The 26,328-nt window shown below is 37.9% G+C and overlaps 1 protein-coding gene across 1 annotated transcript in view; it reads right to left on the bottom strand.

Annotated features, from left to right (window-relative positions):
* The window catches only part of LOC126194746 (putative inorganic phosphate cotransporter), a 194,315-nt gene that overhangs the window by 9,600 nt on the left and 158,387 nt on the right, over positions 1–26,328 (bottom strand). The window contains exons 2-8 of the mRNA XM_049933013.1: positions 24,402–24,634; positions 21,550–21,792; positions 18,199–18,286; positions 17,435–17,655; positions 17,070–17,222; positions 4,210–4,342; positions 3,416–3,654 (exon numbers count right to left, since the gene is read on the bottom strand). Of these exons, the coding sequence (XP_049788970.1) occupies positions 3,416–3,654; positions 4,210–4,342; positions 17,070–17,222; positions 17,435–17,655; positions 18,199–18,286; positions 21,550–21,792; positions 24,402–24,634 (1,310 nt within the window). The remainder of the gene's footprint in view (positions 1–3,415; positions 3,655–4,209; positions 4,343–17,069; positions 17,223–17,434; positions 17,656–18,198; positions 18,287–21,549; positions 21,793–24,401; positions 24,635–26,328) is intronic.

Below are 26,328 nucleotides of genomic sequence, written 5' to 3'. Positions count from 1 at the left end.
AGAAGGAGACAGTACTTGGCAAACTTTAAGCATCTCAAGTGCGCTATTCAGAGTATCACAGTAGTGGCATGTACTTTCATCAACTTTTAGTCATTCACATGCATGTTTTCACTTTCTGTTGGCTTATAGAATCAACTTTTGGGGTAGTTCACCTAAGTAAATAAAGTGTTTATTCAACAGACCTGAGCAGTAAGAATATAACGTAAAGGAGATAATCTTGCTTATGGCAGAAGCTTTTGGAATTCTTACACTCACTTCCCAAAAGAGCACTACAGAATTTCTTCAGGTTTTGTGAGAGACATTTTGATAACATTGTGCTATGGTAGTTTTCAAGTCTTCACACACTAATCTCCTAACTGCCAAACACGTTTTATTGAGCAGCTCTCTGTCTATATGATCATCAATGTGGTGTAACAAGAAACATGTTTCATCCAGTCAGCTGACACATTTCTATTGATCCACAGACTGAGCTAAAAGATTATGTACCTATTGTAGTTGTAACTAATGACGTTCTTAGATCAACATAGGAACAGATAGGGATCAGCAGAAACTCTATATTCAACAATGTGCGCTGAATGGTGTGCTCCATAACACTTATCCCTACACAAGTATTGTATTCAGCCACCAGATTTTCCACAAGTTGCTGTCCATCCTGATTTAATGGTCTGGTAAGCTTCTGACCTCCACCTTCTGTGATGTGGCATGGACATCCAACGCACTGTCACATACTTGTATATTCACCGCCTTTCAACCAATTTTGCATAGATGCTCATGACAGCAGCACACGAAGAGTCAACCAGTTTCACTGTTTCTTGGGTGCTCATCTCCAGGCCATAAAAATCTATCGTTTGTCAAAATAATTTACATCAGTGTATTTCCCCTTACATGGCCCATATTGTGACTAGAATGTTCCCCATTCATCTGTGCTCTGTTTATATACTTTTCTTACCACATTATGTGCTGCAGTGCCATAAGGCAGCATCCAGTTTTGCAGTGTGCAGTGATTATAATGTTTTGTTTCAACAGCATTATTTCATGGATAACTCTATCAATTCAGATTTTAATATTCTGCTAGGAACACCCTCACAGTTAGCAGAATTACAATTTTTGATGGCCTGAAAAGTTTTGTTATCCCCTTTTTTCTGGGGACTCAGTTTCATTTGGAGCATTACTCTTTTCTAAATAATGTCCTAAATAGTTTTTGAATTGCCTTTAGAGTGTTTTACTTTCTCGAGCAAAGTAGATTAGTTTCGCTTTTCTGGTGACAGACTGGCATATTTTACAGTACTGGTAGTAACAGAGTTTCAACTTTTGACTATCTCTTGTCCTCTGAATTAGGTAGAGGTCTTGTTTACTACAAGATACTTTAATCCCACAAGTTACCCATCCTTTGTAATTACTTATGTTCATTTATATGCACATTTGCTTTAGGTTAAAAGAAGACTTAAAGTTCTATAGGAATATGTTTAAGGAAGAGTTAAATTTTCTATCTACAATGTCTACCTTAAAAATCTTTTCCTAGCATTCTTTCCATAATTTCTCTCTAAACACTGGCTGAGTGAGTAGTTCTGATATTGTGATAATTTTTTTCTGTGTTCTGAATATAACTGGTCAGTGTAATAAATTGTTAACATTTGATCATTATTATCAGATAAATCATTGTCTATTGATTTTACATTTAAATCACTGAGGCAATTGCATCCAAAAACAAATCATCATTGGCTATTGTACTGTCTCTTTTAATTTTCACAGGCAATTTTCATCTCTTGCCATGGGAAACAAACCATGTAGAATTGTTTTTGTACATTATCTTATGGTTGTGTTGATCAAAGTTAATTCAAATTGATTTTTATAGTTAAGCAAAAATTTCATTAAACAGTTATTTTACAACCATTTGAGTTTACGAGTGTGGTTCTTGAAGGGTCCTGTATGCTTATTGGCTCTGCATTGTATTTTTGTCATTCTCTTTTCAGGAAAAAAGATTACAAAACATGGCTAACATTACTGCAGAACTATATCACCTTAACCTGTAATATCTGAAGTAACAGGTCTAGGCCGGCCGTGGTGGCCGAGCGGTTCTAGGTGCTTCAGTCTGGAACCGCGCGACCGCTACGGTCGCAGGTTCGAATCCTGCCTCGGGCATGGATGTGCGTGATGTCATTAGGTTAGTTAGGTTTAAGTAGTTCTAAGTTCTAGGGGACTGATGACCTCAGATGTTAAGTCCCATAGTGCTCAGAGCCATTTGAACCATTTAACAGGTCTAGTTAGAGCAATTCATTCTGTTTCAATTGAATTTTTTTATTGTAATAAGCCTATTTTGACTATAATTGCCATTTTAAAGCTATCTGGTAATAATATGTAGAATTTCATCATTATTTGCTCAGTTTATATATATATAATATGGCTATATGGTATGTGTGTATACTGGTACCTATATCTAGTTATTCTTGACTTCCATTCCACATATATGGAGGGAGAGGGTGGTGAAGAGGTACTGTCTCTTATTAAATTCCTGTCTCCGAGTTTGTGATTTATGTTTGTAGTTTAGCAAATTTGGGGTAGCTTGTTACCCTTTTTCATGTCAGTGGATGCTGTCCAATGTACTTTAGTTATATTTATATGGTAACAAATTTCTGACAGCATATTTGACAGTGGCACCAACAATGCTATATTGTTATAAAGTTGCTTTATATAGTGTATGAAGTTAGCTGACTAACTGTTTGATCTTTGTTAATCAACTAACTTCATAGACTATATAAAGCAATTGTGTAACCATACAGCATTAATGGTGCAATAGTCAAATGAGATGTCAGAACTACATTACCTTATAAATCCAAACCAAAATACGCTGGACAGCATTCACTGATGTATAAAAAGGACAAACAATCTGACCAAATTTGCTAAAAGACGAACGTGGATTACAAAATCATAGTGACAATAATCACAAATGCACAATGGAAATAAGAATAACTAGACATAAGTACCACTGTATATACACACCATACAGACATAAAACATAAATAAAAATATTAAGCAAATAATGATAAAATTCTAAGTATTATCCACAGACAGCTTGACAATGGCAGCTATAGCCGAAATAGGCTTATTGCAATGAAGAAATTCAATATGACAAAACAAAATCGAGACCTTTTTTAAAAACATGACATCATAAATATGAATAAATATATATTGAAGCAGTGTACTTGGATTCATATTACATAGCAGAGATAATTAGAAGCATGCAAGTTTAAATGGGTATACATTATAATATCTTCTTTTAAGCTATGGCAGTTTATAATAATGTAAGTGAAAATTGTAAACTGCTTGCTAATAAATAATTATTTAATTTAACCAAGACTATATGGTCAAAGTAACTGAGTAGACTTTAATTCTAGCAACTTTAGTATTTACTTACATTTGGAGTTAATAAGCCAACTACATATGGTACAATAACACCTGTGATTGCCCCAATTCCATTAACTAGAGCCATGACAGATCCAGCATAATTCGGACTAAGGTCCAAGCCATTCACCTTCATACCAGCATAAAATGTACCCATCAATGCCATACCAAGTGTAAACAATGATACCACAGTTACCCTATCACAGCTTGCATATGATGCTGCTATAATACCAACTGCAGGTCCTACAGAAGCTGTGGAAACAAAATTTCATACTTTATTAAATTATGTATTAAACTGTAGTGATGTGTAAAAATGTGTAAAAAGCTTTACAACAATTCTTATATGAGAAATTTTCTGATAATTTAAAAATCTAAATGTGATGTAAAAGCATCTATCATAAACAGCAACTGACGTCAACTAAGAGAACAGAGTATAGACAAGAACTCATTTCTTCCCTACAAATAACTCAAACTTCCCTACAAATAACTCAAACACAAATATTTTGAAGGTACCTATAGATACTGTGCATTTCAGGCAGTAGTTTGCTCAATGGTGATTGCTTACACTTACATAATATAATGAAATATAAAACAGAATTAAAGTGATGGAATAGGAACAGTTGGTGCAAAACCTGAGTGAAAGACAACAGGGTGAGAAGATTGCGAATAAAAATATATTTCCAGAATATATTTCAGAACTGTATTTAACTATTTTTATAATATTCACTGACATACTGAACATCTTATTCAGAAATAAAGACAAAAATAATAAAACAAATAAGTTTTACATTATTTGTAGAATCTTACCTATAGTAGTGAACAGCTTTCGTGTGTTTGTGGTGGAAAGATATCCATGTGTTATAATCCAGTCTGCCACTCGTCCACTACCAATTGAAACAAGCCACATAGCTATGTATGGTAGTGACGACAGGAATCCATTCTGAAAAAGATTTTGATGTGTGATTTTCCTGAAATATGCTTACAGTAAAGTCTTCAAATAAATACATGAATTTTCTATCTCATGGAACTTGGTGAGTGTAATTCTGAGCCTAGCATTCCTTCTCAAATGACTTTGAAAATAAATTTCATGAAATATAGTGGAACTAAAGTTTTCTTTTTCATAGCTCTGCCTAACTGCTGTAGAGGGAATTTAACAGAATGTCTCCTGTTCTAACATGAGACAGTACTGGCAAATGCAACACACATTGTTATTGCTTCTGAAATAACAAATTTTATAAGTATTTACTTGTGAAATTTGTTATTAATAACCCATCCCAACTCAAAAGAAATAGCAATGGGCATAGCTACAACATTAAAATGTTAGGCTCATCTTCGCTACTTTGCATTAAGTCTAACTTGAAGTCTGACAAATAGCAAACCAACTTTTAAAAACAAACTAAAGCATTTCTGGATGACAACTCCTTCTACTCAATAGATGAATATTTATTTTAGATTTTTTGATATAAATTAGTAATCTTACAAAAATAAATATATAAATAAATAAAAAACTTAAATTATGGCATGTAAAGAAGCCTTTTGTTAAACTGGCATGTTCCACATCATTACAAAGTGTTGTATTAATTATCTATGGAATAAGTATTACTCTAAAATCTAAAAATAAAAACCTACATTACAAACACGTGTCTAGAAGCAAATATTTAATGAGATAGGGTTCACTCTGTCTTGTGTACTGTCTATTGATACAGCAGGAGGTGTTCAATGTGGTTAGCAGTCATTGTTAGACATACTTCAGGCTTCCTTCTCAAAGAATCATAAACTCATGTGAACACACCCTGACTGCACTGCTCACATGCATGGGAGACATGTTCCAGTAATGTTACTATATTGGCAATGGGTGTGCTGTTGATCAATTCCTATAAGTGTTTCTGTAGCTGTAAGTCTATCAGATTATGAACTGGTGAAAGGAAACACCACACTGCCTTACCTCCTCAACCACTCCATGGTTCATTAATGTTTGTGTTAAATACTGTTATATAAGGCATAGTAAATGGCATAGTGTCCCATTGTGCATGAACTACAATGCCTGTCTTTATGCAAAGGTAATGTGTTCCAGCAGTAGGGTAATATATCATGGGTGATAAACATAACCTATCAATTTGCTTTGTAAAGTGTATGGCTCTATGAGTCTGTCATCCACAATTCCTGCTGATACTTTGAAATTAATATCTCACTTCATCCCATTTCATTTCATATGCCTACGAAGTATTACACCAAGATATTTTATATGAGTTGGCCAATTCCAGCAGTGACTCATTGGTATTATAGTCATACAACATTACATTTTTTCATTTTGTGAAGTGTAAAATTCTACATTTCTGGACATTTAGAGCAAGTTGTCAATCTATACACCACTCTGAAATCTTATCAAGATATAACTGAATATTAATGCAGCTTCTTTCGGATAGCACACCATTACAGCTAACTGCATCATCTGCAAACATTCTGATTTTACTATTGATATCACCTGCAAGGTCATTAATATACAACTGAACAGCAACAGTCCCAAAACACTTCCCTGGGGACCACCCAAAGTTACTTCAACATCTGACAATGATACTCCATCCAAGATAACATGCTGTGTCCTCCCTACCAAAAATTCCTCAGTCCAGTCACAAATTTCACTTGATACCCCATGTGGTCGTACTTTTGACAATAAGCAAACATGCAGTACTGAGTCAAATGCTTTTTGGAAATCAAGAAATATTGCACCCACCTGGTTGCCTTGATTGAAAGCTTTCAGTATGTCTCGTGGAAAAAGCGCAAGTTGGATTTCAAATGATCGATGTTTTCAAAATCTATGTTGGTTGGCATTAAGGAGGTCATTCTGTTCAAGATACTTCATTATGTTTGAGCTCAGAATGTTCTAATGTCAAGGATATTGGACAGTAGTTTTGTGGATCACTTCTAATACCTTTTTTGTAGAGGGTGTGACCTGAGCCTTTTCCCAAGAACTGGGCATGGTTTTTTGTGCGAGGGATTTACGATGGATCATAGTTGGAAGAGGGGCTAACTCAGCCACATATTCAGTATAGAATCTGACAGGGATTCCATAGGGCTCTGGAGCTTTGTTCAGCTTTAACCATTTCAGCTGTTTCTCAACACCACTGACACTAATACTTGTCCATTCACCTTTTCAATAGTACAAGGATTAAATTGGGGTAGTTGTCCTGTGTTTTCTTTTGTTAAGGAATATTTGAAAATGGAGTTAAGCATTTCAGATTTTGCTTTGCTACATTCAATTTCAGTTCCTGTCTTATTTGCTAGGGATGGGACACTAACTTTGGTGCCACTAACAGCCTCTACATACGACCAGAATTTATTTGGGTTCTGTGAAAGATCACTTGACAATATTCTGCTATGGTGGTCATTGAAGGCATCACACATTGCTCTCTTGACAGCCAAATGTGCCTCATTCAGTATCTATCTATAATCCTGTGCTTTGTTTTTCACTTATTGTGTAGTAATCTCTGTTTCCTTCAAAGTATATTTATATTTACTGTATACAATGGAGGTTCCCTCCCATTCTGAACTGTACATATCCATCCAGTGCATGGTAAATTATTCTTTTAAACTTGAGTCAGGGTCCTTCTACATACTCCTGCACTGTGCTGAAAGTTTCGAGTTCCTCACTGAGATATGACATTAATGATTTTTTACCTAGTTAACTGAACAAATATATTTTTCTGCTTGTTTTAGTTGTCCCTTGTACTTCAGTAATCATTGTTGCCACAACTGCATCATGGTGACTAATACCAGTTCTGATGTGGACATCCTCATAGAGGTCAAGTCTATTTCTTGTCATTAGATCCAATATATTTCCACCATGAATGGGGTTCCTAACTATCTGTTTCAGTAGTTTTCAGAGAAGGCATTTAGTAAAGTTTCACAGGATGTCTTATTTTTACCCACCACCAACAAAACTAATTTTCCCAATTAATTGTTGGATGACTCAAGTCACCACCAAGGATTACATTATGACTGAGGAACTTACGTACAAATGAACTGAGGTTTTCTCTAAAGTTTTCGGTTACATTGGGAGACAAGTCTGGTAGGTGATAGAAGGATACAATTATCATTTTATGCCTACCCCTGATACTGAGTCTTGCCCAAACAATCTCACTTGAAGCTTCAATTTCTATCTTGTTGGATATGAGTTTCTTGTCTACTGCAAGAAATACACCACCTCCATTTCCCATTTGCCTATCCTTTCGATTTACACTTAAATTTCCCCCAAAATCCTCACTGCTAACAATCTCAGGTTTCAAATGGCTTTCTGTACCTCATATTATGTGAGCTTCACTGCTTTTCATGAGCACTTCAAACTCTGGCACTTTGTTGCGAATGCTTCCGCAGTTTACCATTAGGGTTTTAATATTCTCACCTGTGGGAGGCATTTCTTTCAATATCACACTGATACTTCAGGGTTTCCTACACTTCCATGTTTGTTTGAATGTTAGAATACACTCCATATCTGAGTATTGTGGTAATTTATTATCCCAGACTGCATGAATCCTAACTGATCCATAAATAAAATGTAAGCTTTGAGCTATGGATATTCAGCAACTATGGATATTTAGCAGTCTGTATTCAAATCCATTGATAGAACCGTAACCTGCCATATTGGTCTTGTGGACTGAAAGCTTGCACATGCTGGAAGTGATATGAATGAAGTAACTGTTGAAGCAGAACTGACCAAGCAACAGCATGGCTTATGCCTTCAGCTCCAATTCCTTGCATACCTGTGTCAGAATCATCATCTATTTGTTGCAACAGTCACTCCTACATATCCAAGGTGCAAACTGTGAGAGGCTAACCACAAGCCTTTGTCCTTATTGCACATGACATCATGTGTGCAACATACTGAAAACTTTATCAGATGGAATTTTGTGTAGAGGATGTCATTTGGTGTGCATGACACATAATGATGATTAACTGTAAAGGCTAAACCATACCAGAATACCATTTCCCACAAGGAATAATTGATTTATTTATCCCCAGTAAAAAACAGTTCTGGCAACAGAAAAATTGTTTGGTCTGTGAAGTCATCCAAAGCATTTGAAGGCATGAAGACAGCACTGGCAAATGAAACACTGATCACACATACAAAACCCAGCACCCCTATCGGACATCTTGTCAATGCTAGCCAGGCAGTAGTGGGCACATTTTGGAGGGCCAACATTTTTCTGTTTTAACAGACCACCAACCATTCTCCTCTATTTTACAGCAATCAACTGAACTTGTTTCACGATTGGAAAAACAAATTATGTCGGAAAATTCAATCATAAAATTAATAGTGTAAGAAGAACATTTAAGCTACGCATTAATGTATGTAAAAGTAAAAATGGAGAATTACTACCTGATGACCAAGAGATATTGGAACACTGGGTAGAATATTTCAGTAAACTGTTGGGATGCTCAAAAGCCTCCTACTGAAGAGATCCTTCTGTACCCAGAAGAAAATGGTGAGGCCATAGTCACCCACACCCTCTCTCAAGGAGAAGTAGACAAAGCAATAGCCCAACTAAAGAACTATAAAGCACCAGAGACTGATACTATAATATCAGAGCTATTGAAAGCCAGAGAAGTTGACTTAAACTGCAGCGCATACAAGATTTTGTGCTGTATCTGATAAAAGGAAGAGCTACCAGGAGAATGACATGTAGGGACAGTGTGTTTGATACACAAGAAAGAAGATATACTTAAATGTGGCAACTACATAGGCATAACACTCCTGATTATTACATATGAAGTACTGTCAAATATCTTGTTCAGTAGATTCTCACCCATAGCTGAAAACATTATTGGAAGTTATAATGTGGGTTCACACCAACAGCCTAGCTGCAGTAGTAACACCGATTCCCATTATATCACCAAAGTGCTATTGGGCTGGGATAGCTCTTGGATGGGTGACTGCGCAGTCTGACAAGTGCTGTTGGCAGTCTAACTGAGGAGCTACTTGACTGAGAAGTAGCAGCTCTGGTCATGAAAACTGACAACGGCCGGGAGAGCAGTGTGCTGACCACATGCCCCTCTGTATCTGCATCCAGTGGTGCCCGTGGGCTGAGAGGATGACACGGTGGCTGGTTGGTACTTTTGGGCCTTCCAAGGCCTGTTTGGACAAAGTTTTTTATCATGTGGGTCCAGACCAGGAAAGTTAACTGTGACCCAGACATTTACTCTCCGGCAAATAGTAGAAAAGACAAACGAATTTAATGTTGGTGTGCACCATCTTTTCATTGATTTCAAATCTGCATATGACACAATAAATTGGGCTAACCTTTATGAGGCAATGTAGTAATTTTGGGTGCCTGAGAAGTTGGTGTGGTTGATAAAGGTCACCCTAAGGCACGCCCATTGTACTGTGTTAGTGCAGTCTAGGCTATCACCCCAATTTTGCACACAAGCTGGGTTAAGACAAGGGTTAAGACAAGTGATGCAAGACTCGGGTATCCAGACAAGAGGGACTATCTACTGTAAGTCCGTACAACTGTCAGGATATGCTGATAACCTGGATCTAATGAGTAGAACATTTAGAGATCTACAAAGTGCCTTCTCAGCTCTAAAACTGAGGGCATAGAAGGTGGGACTCAAAATTAATGAAGGGAAGACCAGATACATGTATAATCGTACAAGACAGCCTTTATAGCCGACAGTAACACTTGACGGAATGACTTTCGAGTGAGTGGAATGTTTCACTTCTCTGGGAGCAAAGATAGAAACAAATGGCAGCACTTTGGCTGAAATTATGACCCACATTAAGTGCTTGTAATCAATGTTATTTTGGAGTGTTGTGACATATTAAATCCAAGCTTCTATCACAAGAGACCAAGTGCTGACTCTATAAAATGCTGATATGCCCAGTATTTACATATGGTTCAGAAACATGGACGACTACAAAGCAGGGTGAAAATAGACTGAGGTCACAGGAAGGAAGTATACTGAGGAGAATCTTTGGACCTGTGTATGAAAATGGAAGCTGGAGGAGGTGAAGGAATCACAGGCTTTTTGACTGCTATAAGAAGGATGATGTGGTCAAGTTCATAAAGTTTTGTAGACTGAGATGGGCTGGACATGTAATACAACTTTATGAGACAGATCCTGCAAGGAAAGCCTGCTACAGTGAACCTGGAGATAGAGGAGCAAGAGGACGACCAAGATTGAGAGGCAGTGATGAGGCTGGGGAAGATGATGTCCAAGTTGGTTGCTGTAACTGGAGGTCTACAGCAAAGTCCAGAGAGGAATGGCATAAAATTATCAAGGAGACAAGTACTATCCTCAGATGTAGTGCCAGTGGAAGAAGAAGAAGAACTGAACTTATATCACCACATCAATGCCACCATACCAAATTTATAGCTCAGGGTCTGTATACATGTGCCACAACAAGGGCAAGGGCAGCACTGCGGCAGGTTGCCTTTCCAGGAGCATTGCCAGTGTAACAATGGTGGACTGGGCTAAAATTGTAGATGACCAACTGACAGATACATTCATATAACAGATTGTCTGTGACAGTGCATCTCCATCATTTCATTTGGCTTGTGTAGCAGCTGATGTAGCTGTTGCGATGATCGTCTGAGGCCTTTAATCCTGCAAAAACATCACCATGAAGTCTTTAATGTCATTAACAGCTTGTATTACCCTGGCATCAAAGCAAGATGATCTGGCCTGGTGTTAAAAAAGATAACCACATGTGCACCCACTCCTGCATCCTGTGCCCGAAAAACAAAGTTTCATGAATGTGCACATAACAATTAAGGATTTTCCTCTCCCAATGGCACCTTTTGCACACATACATCTGTACCTCATTGCCTCTTACCCTGTACTAATGGTCACCATTACCAACTCACTATCATTCACCATTATAACAGATGGCCAGAGACCTTACCAGTTTCAGATACCACAAATGAATCTGTTGGCATGTCATTTGTGGACACCTGGTTTTCTAACCATGGAATTCTTCTTAAAATCACCATGGAATGCAGCCATCTGTTTGAGGTTCTCTGTTCAAACTACTTAACCTCTGTGGCAATCATCATGCTCATACAACAAGCTAGCACCCCAACAGTAAAGGCATGGTGAAATGCATGCACCACTCCCTGAAATCTACTCTCATGTGGACAATGAGCTTAGATCAATTCATTGCCATGGGCTCTGATAAAATGATGACTTGTCATATTAACTGGTGTAGTTCGTATTCAGCAAATAGTTTCATGTTCCTCCATACAATTCAGTCATCCTGTGACCACATAGGCTTTCTAAAAAATCTTGAGATGCTCCTACAAGAATTTTGGTCACATAACCCGCAAATCATGTCAACCTTTCATTTTTAAAGATTTGAAAACTGCAACACATTTTTGGCTGCATGATAACACCATATGCCCGCCTCTTACTCCTCCATATTCCAGCCCATATGAAGTTAATATCAAGAGGAATGAACACCTTCATCATCCACAAGTATGGAACACATGAAACTGTGTCCATTGAGTGACTTAAGCCTGCTTTCCTCGACAGTTTGACAAACGAGTGTGAGAGCAATTCTTTAGCATTAGCAGCAGTTGTCGAACAACATGCAGTGGCTGCATCACCCTCTGCTCTAGATCTGGCAACACAAATGCAAGGCCAGCTGCCTTTCCTACCCCCCCGCCCCTCTCAAATTCTTCTCCTGTAATAACTCACATGGGCAGATTGATCACTTGCAAGTACCCCAGGCTATTGTATGGACAGACAGCAGCAGGACACCGTCACAAAGCTGACTGGTCAACATTCCTGCACTGTGCTCTCTGTTGGTTGCTCCCTTCTCCCATCCTCAACTGGTTCTGAAATGGTCCAGCCTCCAGTAGCCTGCCATGGACATGTGTTGGTTTCCTGTCCCAAAAACCCCAAAGAGAGGAGATGGAAGCTGAGGCACAACAGGCAATTCAGTCTAGCTGTACAGGGGTGGAGGGGTTAGGGGCAGAGGGGAATTATTGTGGTGACCATGAAATTGACTGCTTGAAATGTGTTGTGCAGTGTGGTGCAAAGTGATATCTTTACCTCTCTGGTGTCTTTTGTGTTTGTAATGTGCTGAATAAATTGTGGCTGTATGTTATTGTATACCATTTAATCATTCATAGTTATGGTAACACCACAAAAGGAATCCTGCAACGTGCCCTTCCTTTTTAAGCTTGGCAAATCTATTCCATTCCCCTCCCTAAGGAAGGAACTATTTGTTCCAAATATTAGGCTAGTGTATGTTCTTTTGTATGTGTTTCTCTGCAGTACAGACATTTTTCCTGAAGGTTAAGTGCTGGCCAGAAATTCTGTCTCACAATTTTATGACATAATATTTCAGCAGTCAAGCTAGTCACCATCTCCAGACGAGATCAGCAACATTGTTTCATGTGCTCAACTGGTTTGATGCAGCTCTCTATACTAGTCTATCCTTTGCAAGCCACTTCATCTCTGCATATCGGACCACAGCAGCTGGAGACAGTGGTCAAGAGAGTGTGAGCTGTGCTTGTGTGAATGTTTGTTTGTGTTTTCTATTTCTGAAGAATGCCTTTTGGCCAAAAGCTTAAATGTTTAACTGTTTTTTCATTGTGCTTGTCTGTGACTTGAAAGCTGCTCTTAGCGAAAGCTGCTCTTAGCGATGGGTAACAATCTATCCTTGTCATAGTATTGCTGTTATTCCATCTTGGATTTCCCAGTATTTGCAGTAAGTTATTCTAAATTTGTATCTAGATCCTGCCATACATTAGTGCATCAAAGTTACAGAATAACATTTTCCATTTTGTATAACTTGGATGCTTTCCTGTATTCTATAACTTTGATATGCAGATACTAACAGTCTTCTAGTAAACACTTGGATTCCTGGTCTGAAGTGTTAATATTCTGTTGTACAGAACAGTATGGATTTAAGTGTCCACAAGGGAAGGCAAGGCGGTTCACTTGCCACTTCTCTAGAACATACATTACAAAGCTTTTATTCATGTACTGAGAGTATAACTATCAGCCCTCTGGGGTGTAGTAAGTTGTTTTGAGTAACCTACAAAAATTTGGTTCTTATGGCATGACATGTCTCAAAACAGACCAAATAATTTACATCAGATCTGACATTAAGAAAAGGATAGACTGTTATTCATCATATAGTGGAGATATTGAGTCACAGACACAAAAAAAAAAAAAGACTGATAAACAGTGGGCTTTCAGACAAAAGGCTCTCTTCTAAAGTACACATCATACACAAACATTCACACAAGCACAACTCACACACATATGACCACTGCCTCTGGCCACTGAAGCTGGTCTCTCTGCTACTCAACATGTTCATTATATGCAAAGTAGCAATCTATCCTATTCATAATGTTGTCATTATTCTGTCCTCAATTTTCCATTTTTTTATGTCAGATATGGCAATTTTAAAGTCTTCTCGTCCACTCATCTCCTGGAAAAAATATTTGCAGATGCCCAGGCTACTCCCCACTTGGTACATGACCTACTCATATAATGGTACGCAGCTTCAATTCATTATAGTTGACTCAACAGGATGCTTTTGCCAATAATGTACAGCCTTATAAAATGTCTTAAAATATACCTGATAAATATTTCTTGTTTTCCATTATAGTTAGAAATTCACTTGGAAACTAAAAGCTACCAGTCTCAGAAAATTTCCCTTACAAAAGCCAAACTAACTGCTTGAAAATAAATTACTATTCCCTGTTAAGAGTTCACAATGTTTTACTAAAAAAAATCATTTACTTTGGAAGAAATAGCTTGTAGTGGTACTGCCCTTTTAGTTTTAAACATTTGTTATGCATCTTTTTCTGAAAGGAGGCTTCACTTTTGTCATTTTTCACCTTCTTGGAAAGATGCCATCAGATAATTCACAAGGAGAGAAATTTATGAAGGTAGTCCACTGCTAAGGAAGGACATTTTTAAGAAAATATTTGTTATGTTATGAAGACTAAAGCAGGGCTTTTCTTTAAGTTCTCTGATTGTGTCTTATCAACATTAAGGTCGGACAATACACATTAAGTTTTTTAGTAGCTTATGTTCTCACATTCAGCCATTTTTCCAACAGTATTAGGACTAGTTTAATACCCAAGTGACACAAGTGGCTGCTCAGGAAGCCAAACTGAGGGGACAGCCAGAGGCCTGTTAGTGCAAAATTTGTGCAGTGAAAACAACTCATTTCCATGATCACTTGATGCAGATTTATTTATTTATTGTTTTTAAAGATCTAATCAACAGCCCAAGGAATGGCAGTTAATGTCTGAGGAACCAGGAAAGGGGGGGGGGGGGGTAATTTGTCACTGAAACACTCATGCCCAGTGGCTTTTCTTATCAAATTTAACATAGCTTTCAATTTTTTCAGGAACTGGGTTGTTTATCATCTAGATGTACCTGTCTGATGTTGTGAATCCTAAATTATATTCCAGTAATTATTAACATCTGCTTATTTCCCAATAATCTCCAACAAATCCAGTTAAATATTAGACATTCATCTTATTTATTTACTTATTTATTTATTTATTTTTAATGACGCTTTTTTTGGTTTGAAGGATCATGCAAAATTATATTTCTATGGTAGTTTCCACATTTCCCATTTTGAGAACAGAAATTTTCAAGAAATGTGCAGTGAAAGATAATAATTAAGAGATTTTTATGTGTCATTACATTAAAAATATTGATTCTTGAGTTTCTCCCGGTGTATCTGATAATCAAAGTATCCACGGGTGTACTGCCGGTCTACAGTGTCCAACGGGCACAATATTTCGGCGATCATACATGTCGCCATCATCAGGTGAACTGACGGCCTGAGCTCCTGTGAACGTGTTGGCACAGAGATCCGTACACTATGGCTGCTCAGGGGGAACTGAGTTCGGTCGCGGTGGCGGCCGATTTAAATACCCTCCGCCCGCGGCGCGCTCACTCCGCCATCCGCGCCCCGCGCCACGGTCGCGCAGTGGAACAGATTGCGACGGCGTCTGAGATGACGTCAGTGTGATGGCTCTGTCCGCCTTGGTCGTCACAACTATACATTTGCTCGATTTACTCTTGATTAACCCAATCGCTGGTTCCCAAGCCTTGCTAAGATTATAGCCACAGTCACGGTTTATGAGGTCGTCATTGGTGCGAATTTTGATGGCCTCTCTAACAACACTGTCCCAGTATCTCGACGTCTGTACCAGAATCCTCGTGAGTTCATACTCCATAGCGTGATTTTCCGACAAACAATGTTCAGCGACCGCCGACTTGCTCGGATACATCAGTCGAGTGTGCCTCTGGTGTTCACGGCATCGATCCTCGACGGTACGCATCGTCTGACCAACATACGACTTGCCACATTGACACGGAATCTGCCACCACCCTTCACAGAGGAATGGGGTGCTTAAAACTCTAGTACATAGGGCGCGCACTATCTCTGACGCAGAGAGTCTACCGCAGGAATTGGAACATCTGAGAACTGTATTTCGAAAAAATGGGTACTCAGAGTGGCAGATTCAACGTGCTCTCCGCCCACCCACTACAGCCCAACCTGTGGAGATGCATGAAATTACGAGGGAGGAGGTAGGCACTGCGTTTATCCCATATACAGGCGCACTCTCGGGGAAAATCGCCCGCATTTTGAAGAAACACCGGGTCGGAACTGTTTTGCCCTCCGAATAAAACTCGTGCCCTGGTGGGGAGTGCCAAAGATGACCTTGGTTTGAGGAAGGCCGGCGTGTACGAGATTCCGTGTCAATGTGGCAAGTCGTATATTGGTCAGACGATGCGTACCGTCGAGGATCGATACCGTGAACACCAGAGGCACACTCGACTGATGTATCCGAGCAAGTCAGCGGTTGCTGAACATTGTTTGTCGGAAAATCACGCTATGGAGTATGAACGCACGAGGATTCTGGTACAGACGTCGAGATACTGGGACAGCGTTGTTAGAGAGGCCATCGAAATTCGCACCAATGACGACCTCATAAACTGTGACTGTGGCTATAATCTTAGCAAGGCTTGGGAACCAGCGATTGGGTTAATCAAGAGTAAATCGAGCAAATGTATAGTTGTGACGACCAAGGCGGACAGAGCCATCACACCGACGTCATCTCAGATGCCGTCGCAATCTGTTCCACCGCGCGACCGTGGCGCGGGGCGCGGATGGCGGAGTGAGCGCGCCGCGGACGGAGGGTATTTAAATCGGCTGCCGCCGCGACCGAACTCAGTTCCCCCTGAGCAGCCATAGTGTACGGATCTCCGTGCCGGCACGTTCACAGGAGCTCAGTCCGTCAGTTCACCTGATGATGGCGACATGTATGATCGCTGAAATATTGTGCCTGTTGGACACTGTAGACCGGCAGTACACCCGTGGATACTTTGATTAAAAATATTGTTTGCAAATGAGGATTAATTAACAACAATAGCCTCACATAAAATTTAAATTATGAAACATTCCTACATATTTGTTAACCAAATGGTACAGAACATTATTTATGAAAAAATATTAAACTATCTAGTGACAGTAGTTTGTTAAGACTAAAATATTTGGTTGATGCATATTATTCAACACATAATAACATTACTGTTTCTAAAAAAAGAGCTGTGGGTTTCTCAATACAGCAGATCTAAAATGTTAATGGGCGTATGTTTATAAAACTGATTAATAAATGGAAAGTTACCTGAGCAATACTGAATTTGAGGACACTGCTCATATATTTTGGAAGGTCCGTAATCATCGTAAAAAATCCCCAGTCATGTCCAATTTGTGCACAAATGAGACCCCAGAGAGGGACAGACATGGCCATTTCTTTCCATGGAGTAGGATGCCGTTCCTAAAACATTGCATGTAGATGTCAAGCAAGCTTCATTCACAAAGTGTGCATCTGTTCAATCTTGCATCTATATTTGATTAAACATGTTCTGAATCTTAAAAGTAGGTAAATTGCTTTTAATTCTATTAATAAGTCTTACAGCCAACATGAAAAAGAAAGGTAACAGTATAAGTGTAACATCACAAGCTGTATGTAATTCTGTCCTGATTTACCTTATCTTTCTCAAGACCACCTATTGTCTTGTCAAGGAATATTGATTCCTCTTCAGAAATGAAAGGATGAGACGATGGAGAACTGTAGCAGAGGTATTGCCAGGCAATGAACCAAAGCACACTAATGCCACCAAAGACATAGAACACACTCTCCCAGCTTTGTGTCAAATACAGCAGCAATCCACTCAATGAATTTCCTACTACAGTTCCTATTAATGAACCTGTGAATACAGAAAAGATACAGTGTTTTTATTTCTTTAAAACTTCAGTATTTCTTAAATCATCCTTTGAATGTCTGCTGTAAATGGGTATACCTAACAGTAAATGACATTAGATTTTTAACAGTGAGAGACTGAGGAGTAACAAGAAATAAAGGGAAAAATATGGAGATACCAGGTGCATGTTACAGATATAAAGTTACATCCATATACAGTGAGAAAGTGGTATCCATTATGGACACATTACATTTGCACTTGATTCCAGACTATATGTGGACTTCAGATTCATTCACCTTTATCCGTAAAGTGAATCATGGGCAACACTGCTTCCCGGTATGTGGTCTCAGTATAATCTGTTTTAGTTGCAATCACATTTTCTGAGAATGAAAATACTTTTATGCAAAATCCACCGTTTGATTCTAAGATTAAGGAGCTAACTGTTGACATTGTACAATTTTTTGAGAAGAATGAAAGAGAGTACTCTTTCTATTTCTCTTTAGTTTGAGTGTCATATCTTATCAATTATTATAAAAAGCTGTCACATACCAGAAAAGACAAATGATCCCAAAGTTCCTCTTTCACTTGCTGGGATCCAATGCGCTAACAGGGCATTGATTGCAGGAAATGTTGGTCCCTAAAACAAATATAGCATAATTATATAGTTCTTTGCCAGCTTACTGTCTACCTATAATGTACCACATAACTCTTGTATAGTATGCATTCTTTAAAATTTTCTAACTCACAGCAGTTATCCTTAAAAGATCTCATATGGAGAAAAACCGATTTTAAATTGCACAGGAAGTACAGCAGCGAACAGGTTAACATACACAGGGTGTTTAGGCTCACTATCAAGCTTTGCAGAACAACATGCCACACAAAAAGCATAATATTTTATTGTTTCACCACTCCTCTAACTCGTCATTTACGAATGAGCATACAGGCATTGTTCAATGTATGCAATATTCCATAGCCAACCCACTGTTAGTAATTGCTCTGCTGTGGAGTCTTCTGTGTGTGGTACCAGTTGCTGTTTACATTGATGTTCTAAATCCAGTGTGACTTATGAAATGATTGAATTAAATGATATGAAAATGTGCTGTGGGGTGAGTGGTAATGAGTGGTATCTCTGTCATGACTACAAGCAACAGTTTTCTAACAGGAGACATCCATATAACTTTATTAATGCCTTCAAGAAACAGGAAGTCTGACACCAGATGATTCTTGAAACTTTGCAAGCAGGCTTCCACATGATGGTAGATGTTACTCTTCAAGCATCTGCCAGTTTTGATTTTTCAGCATTTCTATGGTGCTGCACTTCTCTACTCAGACTTGCCTATTGATCATATTGGGCAAGGGTTCCACCCGTTTGAGCAGTATTCCAGGACTGATTGCCCAAGTCCTTTATAGACTGACTGTATCCTACAGTGAACCAAAATCTGCCATCCACTTTACTTACAACTGAGTCCATGATCACTGCATTTCATATATCCACAAGTGTTTGCGTCTAATGATGCACATTTCAGTAAATATGAGCTCCTCTCAGATAATGCCTACTTTATTTTTATTTTATTTTAACAGTTGGAACAGTCACATTTGGTACTGTGTGACTAGTGTTAGTTAGCTATATGTTTATGGCCACAATAAGTTATTTAACATTATTAATTTGATTTATTTATTTATTATATGTGTAGGCCTACAGCACTAGGCATTTCAGACTTTTATCCTTTATCTGGTGCCTTATTTGCATAATCTAAGACATCTTTAGTCTATGCAATAAAATTGAAAAATGCTAGTACTCTTTACTGTTGTTGATGTTTGTTCTAGTTTAGAAGCAGCTGGATATATTCCACTGCTGCTCAGATCATACATGTTTAAGAAACCAGCTATTTCATCCAAAACTTCTATGTAGAATCTGAAAGAGATTTCATCAGACCATGGAGCCATGTTCAGTTTTAATGTTTTCAGTTGTTTCTTAATGTATCTAATATCTACATCATTCATTTTTACAGAGGTGCAACATTAAATTGGGAGAGTTCTTCAGGATCTCCTTTTGTAAGCAGTATTGCAAAACAGAATTCAATTTGCTTTTCTATCTTCAGTTTCAATTCCTGTGACATCAACTTTGGTGCCACTAACATCCTTAATATACATCCAGAATTTCTTTGGGTTTTGTGAGAGATCTTTTGATAAAATTCTATTGTGACTTTCACTACAGAATCTATGCTTTGACAGCCAGACATACCTCTTTAAGAATCTTTCTACCTACAGCCATATTTTTTATTTCACACCAACTGTGTGGTAGTTGTTGTTCCTTTTAAAGTTTATTTAGAGAGACTGTAAGCTATGGAGAGTTGCTCCCATCATGACCTGTTCTACCAGGTACATATGTGTCCAACACTTGGTCAACTATTATTCTAAAATCAAGCCACAGTTCCTCTACATTGAACAAATGGCCTATCCTGTCTATTTTTGTAATGAATGACTTACAAAGTGTCTGTTATAAACAGTTTTCAGAAAAAGGATTTAGTACTTTTTTATGTGGTGTCTTGTCATGTCCATAACTTATAAAACTATAATTAAGTCAATCTGTTGTTGGATGATTAATGTTTCCATCAATGATGATGGGCGCACATATGTATTACCTAGCGGACATTGTCTCTGAAGCTTGCAGGTACATTTGGAGTTGAGTTTGGTGGTCAATGGAAGGACCTGATTTAAGGGTTATGCCCACCCATGATACTGAGTCTTACCCAAAAGCAATCTCACATGCAGCTTCAACTTCTATTTCAGCAGATTTGAGTTTCTTGCCTACTACAATAAGTACAACACTTCCATATCCCATTATTCATACTTCTAATATACATTTAGATTTATTCCAAAAATCTCATTGCTGTCAATTTTATGCTTTAGTCAGCTTTCTGTGCCCAGTGTTAAGTGAGCTCCATTGCCTTTTGTGAGCAGTTCAATGTCTGGCATATTGTTGCAAATGCTTTAATGGTCCCACCTGTTTTGCATTTCTTTGGATCATACATTAATACACCAGTTTCTTCTACAGTGTTATTAATTGTATATGACTCAATGGCCTGGTGAAAGTCTTTCGATTGGTGGCTGCTTCTGCAACTTGCATGTCTCTTACCTACACCAGTTATCCAACTGGGGAAGAGCTTAAATATAATGAGTTATCTGGAACAGAATGGTTACTCAATGTTAACCAGCATGAACTCTGTTGACATTTGTCTTGCAAATCCCACCTTGCATTTTTCTGATATGACATCCAGTACACATTTGGATGTGGGTGAGGTTGTATGTGAATATGTGTACTTTTTCGCAAAGGAAGAGCCAGGGCTCAATAGGTAGTTAATACAGTTGTCTGTTACATGCACCTATGCACCACACATCACTTGGCTAGTGTGGGAAGAGGCTTTTCCTTTCCTTTATGTAAGAGATAAGTATAGGTTACTAGGAGAAATAATAGTAGATTTTACAACAGAATGGCTATGCACAGAGCATGGAAAGAAAACATAAATAGAAAATGCTGCAATCTTTAATAGCAGAAGTTTCTTGATTGGAAGAAAGCAAATGCAGTTAGCATGAGAGAAAAAAGTATACAATTAGTCTAATAAAATAAAAGTTGCTCACTACCTGCAATTAAGGCTGTTGTAATATGCAACAAATCAGACTAAAGTAACAGTTTTTAAGTTTACAGGCACTGTGTGAAGAGAGACACAATGCAAAAGGATGGAACCTAAGGCAAAAATTATTACTGCACAAAAAAAATTGATGTTACAGGTAATATTGGGTACTGTTGTTGAGATTTACTATGTGTTAGAAATATTTTCATGTCAAACAGTATGCACTAACAGTTAAAAAATCTTTCATGAGAAATATTTTACTGACCTCTCCTAATCCTTCAGCAGCTCTGACAATGATGATCCATGTGGCTCCACCATATCTGGCTGCTAAAGGAGTGAGCAGTGTGAACACAGCAGTGCACAAGATGCCAAGTCCAAGTGAGTACTTGCCACCAAATTTTTCTGCCAGCATTCCTCCAGGCAGATGGGTGAGAATGTAACCCCAGAAGAAAGAACTCAATATAAGGCCTTGTGTTTCTTCATCCCAATCAAATTCAGCTAATGTACCCTGTAAAACAAGACAAATAATAATTCTATTTATTATAATATCAATGTTAATTAAGTTCAGCATTTTCCTACAAATTCTAAATCTGAATTTACATCCACTATAAAAAAAAGACACACCAGAGATTAACAAGTAATTTTTCTTTGGAAGTTTCTTATGTTCCTATTTAATGATTTATTTAATCACCCAGTCACAAAACATCTTACACTGATACATTGTAATTCACTGGAAATAAATACCTCAAATATATATTTACACACAGAATACACAAGTACGCTTTATTGATTTTAAGGATATGAAGAGAGGTTGGTCAAGGCTGTTTTGGTGAAGGCCACACAAATGCAGCCAAGTTTATCTGTGTGTAATTCATACCAGTCTTTTGAGTTCATATCTGTTTGCACACCATTCGTGTTTAGGTGCTACAAAGTGCAAGTATTTTTTTTCCTGGGATGTACACTACTGTTGGGCTCACGTATCTTCAGAAGGCAAAATGTTTGGTACAGCTGACAGCTACATACAAAAGTGATGACACTGTTCTAGCTTTCGGAACTGTTAGTTCCTTCCTTGGGAGCAGAGAAGGACAGTTAGGTTGGAGAGGCCACTGAGAGGGACCCACCTGAAGTGAGGCTGAGAGTAGTCAAAGATGAATGGCATATATTGAAGATATGCTTACACTCTTCATGATGTGAATGAAAAATACAATGTATTTATTTATATAACAAAGTCCTCACTTTAAATGAAAACTGTTCTCCCCAAAAGTAATTCATATTATATAAGAGGCTACCAAAATGTATATAGATTGCTCAAGGAATAAAGGTAACTCACACACAAAAAGGAAAATATCTATATGTCAGGAACAGCTCTTACATTGATACTGTACCTCATTACAATGCATTTTAATAATATTAAAGAAAGCAGTCCTGACATCAAACCAAATGCAATATGTGAAGAGGATAGCCACATCAGAGAGCAAAATAAAGACAATACAGAATGTGGTGAAGAAGAGCAATAAGAGATAGGAGGAGTTCACTTTAAGAGTGAATAATAAAGTAATAGATGTATGTAGTGTAGTAAAACTCTACGAAAAGCACTTTACATAAAGGCTGTAAGTTCAGTAAATGTTGCCCTGGAACACCTGCAATTATCACTTACCGCTAAATCTTTGTAGGAGGCATATGATCCTGAGTACAACTGTAGAAGTAGTGTCCATCATGGAATCTTTAAAATTTTCAAGTTGTATCTAATATGACAAACTACTGTTTTATTTTTAATATATTTCAAAGCAGCATGGTTGACTCCTGATTCTATCCTAAGAAGTTGTCATATCTTCAAATTAGCACATTGTCTGCCTACCAAATGAATGAGGGCAGAAATGCAAGAGCAATCCAGAAAACATTATGTTTTGGTATAAAAAAAACAGTGTAAGAAATAATAATGTTTTACTTATTTGAAAGTGACTACTTTTCAACATAGCCTCAACAAAAACTTATATGCTTATAATAGTCCTGAACAAGCTTTGAAATCCCACTGGCACAAAATTTTTCCACCTGACACTTCAACCAGTTAGTCACACCCCCACCCCTCCTTCCCCACAGTTCCACATCATCATCAAAGTGCTGTGTTCCAAACCAGGTCTTCATCATCGGAAACAGATGGTAGTCACTTGGTGCAAGATCTGGACTGTACAGTGGATGAGGAAACACCTCCCACTTGAAAGCAATGAGTACTTCTCAACTGTGATTTGTTGTGTGTGGCCAAGTGTTGTCCTGCAAGAACAAAATGTTTTAGCTCAACTTTCCTCTATTCTTATTCTGAATTGCTCTTCCTAAAAACATAACGTTTACAAGCATTTTCTTCTTTTTGGGTGGGAATTTGTGTGCCCCACTCCATAGATTGCAATTTGGTCACCCAAGTCTTGTCTCTAGTTATGATTCAACAAGTAATGAGTCACCATCTTTTTCCTACAAATTGAGAAATATCAATGATGTAGTGATAAGTTGGTTTCAGTCAAGGCTTTTGGTACCCATGTTGCACAGAAATTTGTGATAATCTAGCTCCTGTGCAACAATTTGATGCAGAAAGCATTGTGAAATTTGTTAAAAGCTAACAAGAGCTCCCCCATTATGTATCAGTTGTTTCTTTGAGTCTTCTGAATTACTTCTGTGACCAGTTCATCAGTCACAATGCTTGGTAGTCCACCTCACTCTTCATTGCCAACGTTAGTTCAACCACTTTTAAGACTAATGGACCACTGGCACCCTCTACCTTCAGTGATTACAATGTTTCTGAACACTTCACACAGTCACTGATAAAATTCAATTGGCATGTGGTTTTTTGCCAATAAAAACTTTATTACTCATTGCATTTCACTTCACAACTCGTGGGATTTTCTATTGCAGCACACACTTAAAACTTTTATTGTGAAATAATGGGAAATGAGATGAATAGACAAATGCTTAGACAACCATTATTGCTGCAGTCAAACATGTAATCTACTTTCTGGGTAGTCGTTATATGATCTTTTGCATTAGTTTTTATGGCAAATTATCACTAGTGCAATATTTCCAATAATTGACTTTCAAATCGGTCTCACAATCACAGAGCACACTTACCATTCGTTTTGGTTCGTGTGTTGGATAATCTCCAGGACATCGAAGGTCATCTGGATCTTGAACACTGATGTCAGTTGCATTACTGTGGGTGATATTACTGTTGTAACTCTTTGGTGTTTGGTGTGGAAGCACCATCTCTGTTATGGCAACAGAAAGACATATGCGCATTGTATAGGCATTGGCTATGGCCAGGAAGCTCATCACAGCAAGCACATATCGCTGTCTCACACAACCTGTAACAAAAGTGTTTGTATCAGTTTTCTGACAGATGGGGGTTACATCTGATCATGATTTGCATTAAAAATAAACAAGCCTACATCAATAAAGAAGAGACAAACTGTAAGGGAAGAGGTTTGCATAACACTTTTAGGAACTACATTATGATACTGTGACTATATTTACTGTAAAAGCATAAGTGGCAATGTGATATTTGTCTCTATTAGGGTCTCAAAACTGAAAATATCAGTTTTTAAGTGATGCACATGTTGATATTGAGAATTTTTTAGTGCTTTTCTCCTTCATTCCTCTCTAGGCACGACATTATGAATAAGTACAGATGTATTCAATTCTTCAAAAATATGTTTAACCAAATTCTGGTCTCTCTTGTGGATGCTACACCAATATAATAGCCTCAAACTGAACAAAGTACATGGATAGGCTGAATATTATGATCGAAATGCTGCCGATGTGTGAACACTACTATGTCTTTTTAGACAGGTGCATTACACAATTTGGCTAACTGAAAAACAAATGTTATCCCACTCTCTTCTGCTCATAACTATCCAATGTTTGGTCTGTTCATGGCTGATTCCATGTACATCTTCCACAAAAGACAAAAGAGAGAGAAAGAGAGGGGGAAAGAGAAATTAGAGGAAAAGGGAAGGGAGTTCAACAATAATATGCCTGTAGCACATTTAGCACTGGTACATTTTGGTGTTTGATATCTATCACTTTGCCGCACTGATCTTTGGTACCGTAACAAATTGTCTGCTTGGGAAGTTGGACAGTTCACACATTACATTGTCTTGTAACGTATTTTCTCACAATGAAACATTGTGTATGACAACAAAAATCTTAATAATAGGAAGCTTTTAGCGACATTAAAATCTATTTACGTGTTTTCAGAATACATATTATTAAATAAGAAAGCAATTTGTGACAATAAGAATCAAAATCAAACTTCCACTGAAGAAGAAACATACTTGTAGAACTTTAACATGAAAAAGAGCACAGAATCCAACCTAAAGCAGGAATAGGAACAACAAGCAAACACTTGGCGAAGAATTCCATAGAAAGATCACATAAAAAGCACAAGAATTATAACTATGGAAGAAGAACACTGAACACCCATGGTGGGACTCTGGATGTGAAAATGCACTAGAAAAATGCAAACAAGCTTTCCAAGAATATAGCAGTAAAAAACCCTCTAAAGCCTATATTGTTTTAACAAGTCCAAAAAACAGTGTGTAAAACTTATGCAAATCAAGTGAAAGTACTTGAAGGAGCAACTGTGCACTATGGAGGACATCTTCTGCAACCACAACGTAAGAGAATTCTACAGGACCTTCTCAAGGAAGGTTTGCAGGTACACACCTCATAACATATGCTTCAGAAAATGAAACAAAAACTCACTCTAACTAATCAGAAGAATTGTCTGGAAATGGTCAGTTATTTCTCTGATCTCCTTAACTGCTCTGAACTTGAAAAAAAAGATCTCAATGTAGGGCAGCACTCCATGCACCAAGAATCACTTTCACCAACATGGGAAGAGATCTACAAATTTATAGTTAGAAAAACAACAGGATATTCAGCAAAGATGGCATCATTGTAGAACTACTACAGAACATCAGGTCAAAGTATCTAGAGGAACTTACACAAATAATCACAACCATCTGGCAAATATAAAAACTTCCTAGTAACTAGAAAT

This window comes from Schistocerca nitens, chromosome 7 (genome assembly GCF_023898315.1).
Source record: "Schistocerca nitens isolate TAMUIC-IGC-003100 chromosome 7, iqSchNite1.1, whole genome shotgun sequence".
In the NCBI taxonomy this organism is placed as follows: Eukaryota; Metazoa; Arthropoda; class Insecta; order Orthoptera; family Acrididae; genus Schistocerca; species Schistocerca nitens.
Note: the sequence above shows the minus strand (reverse complement) of the source record. Positions and strands in the feature narration are given on the sequence as shown.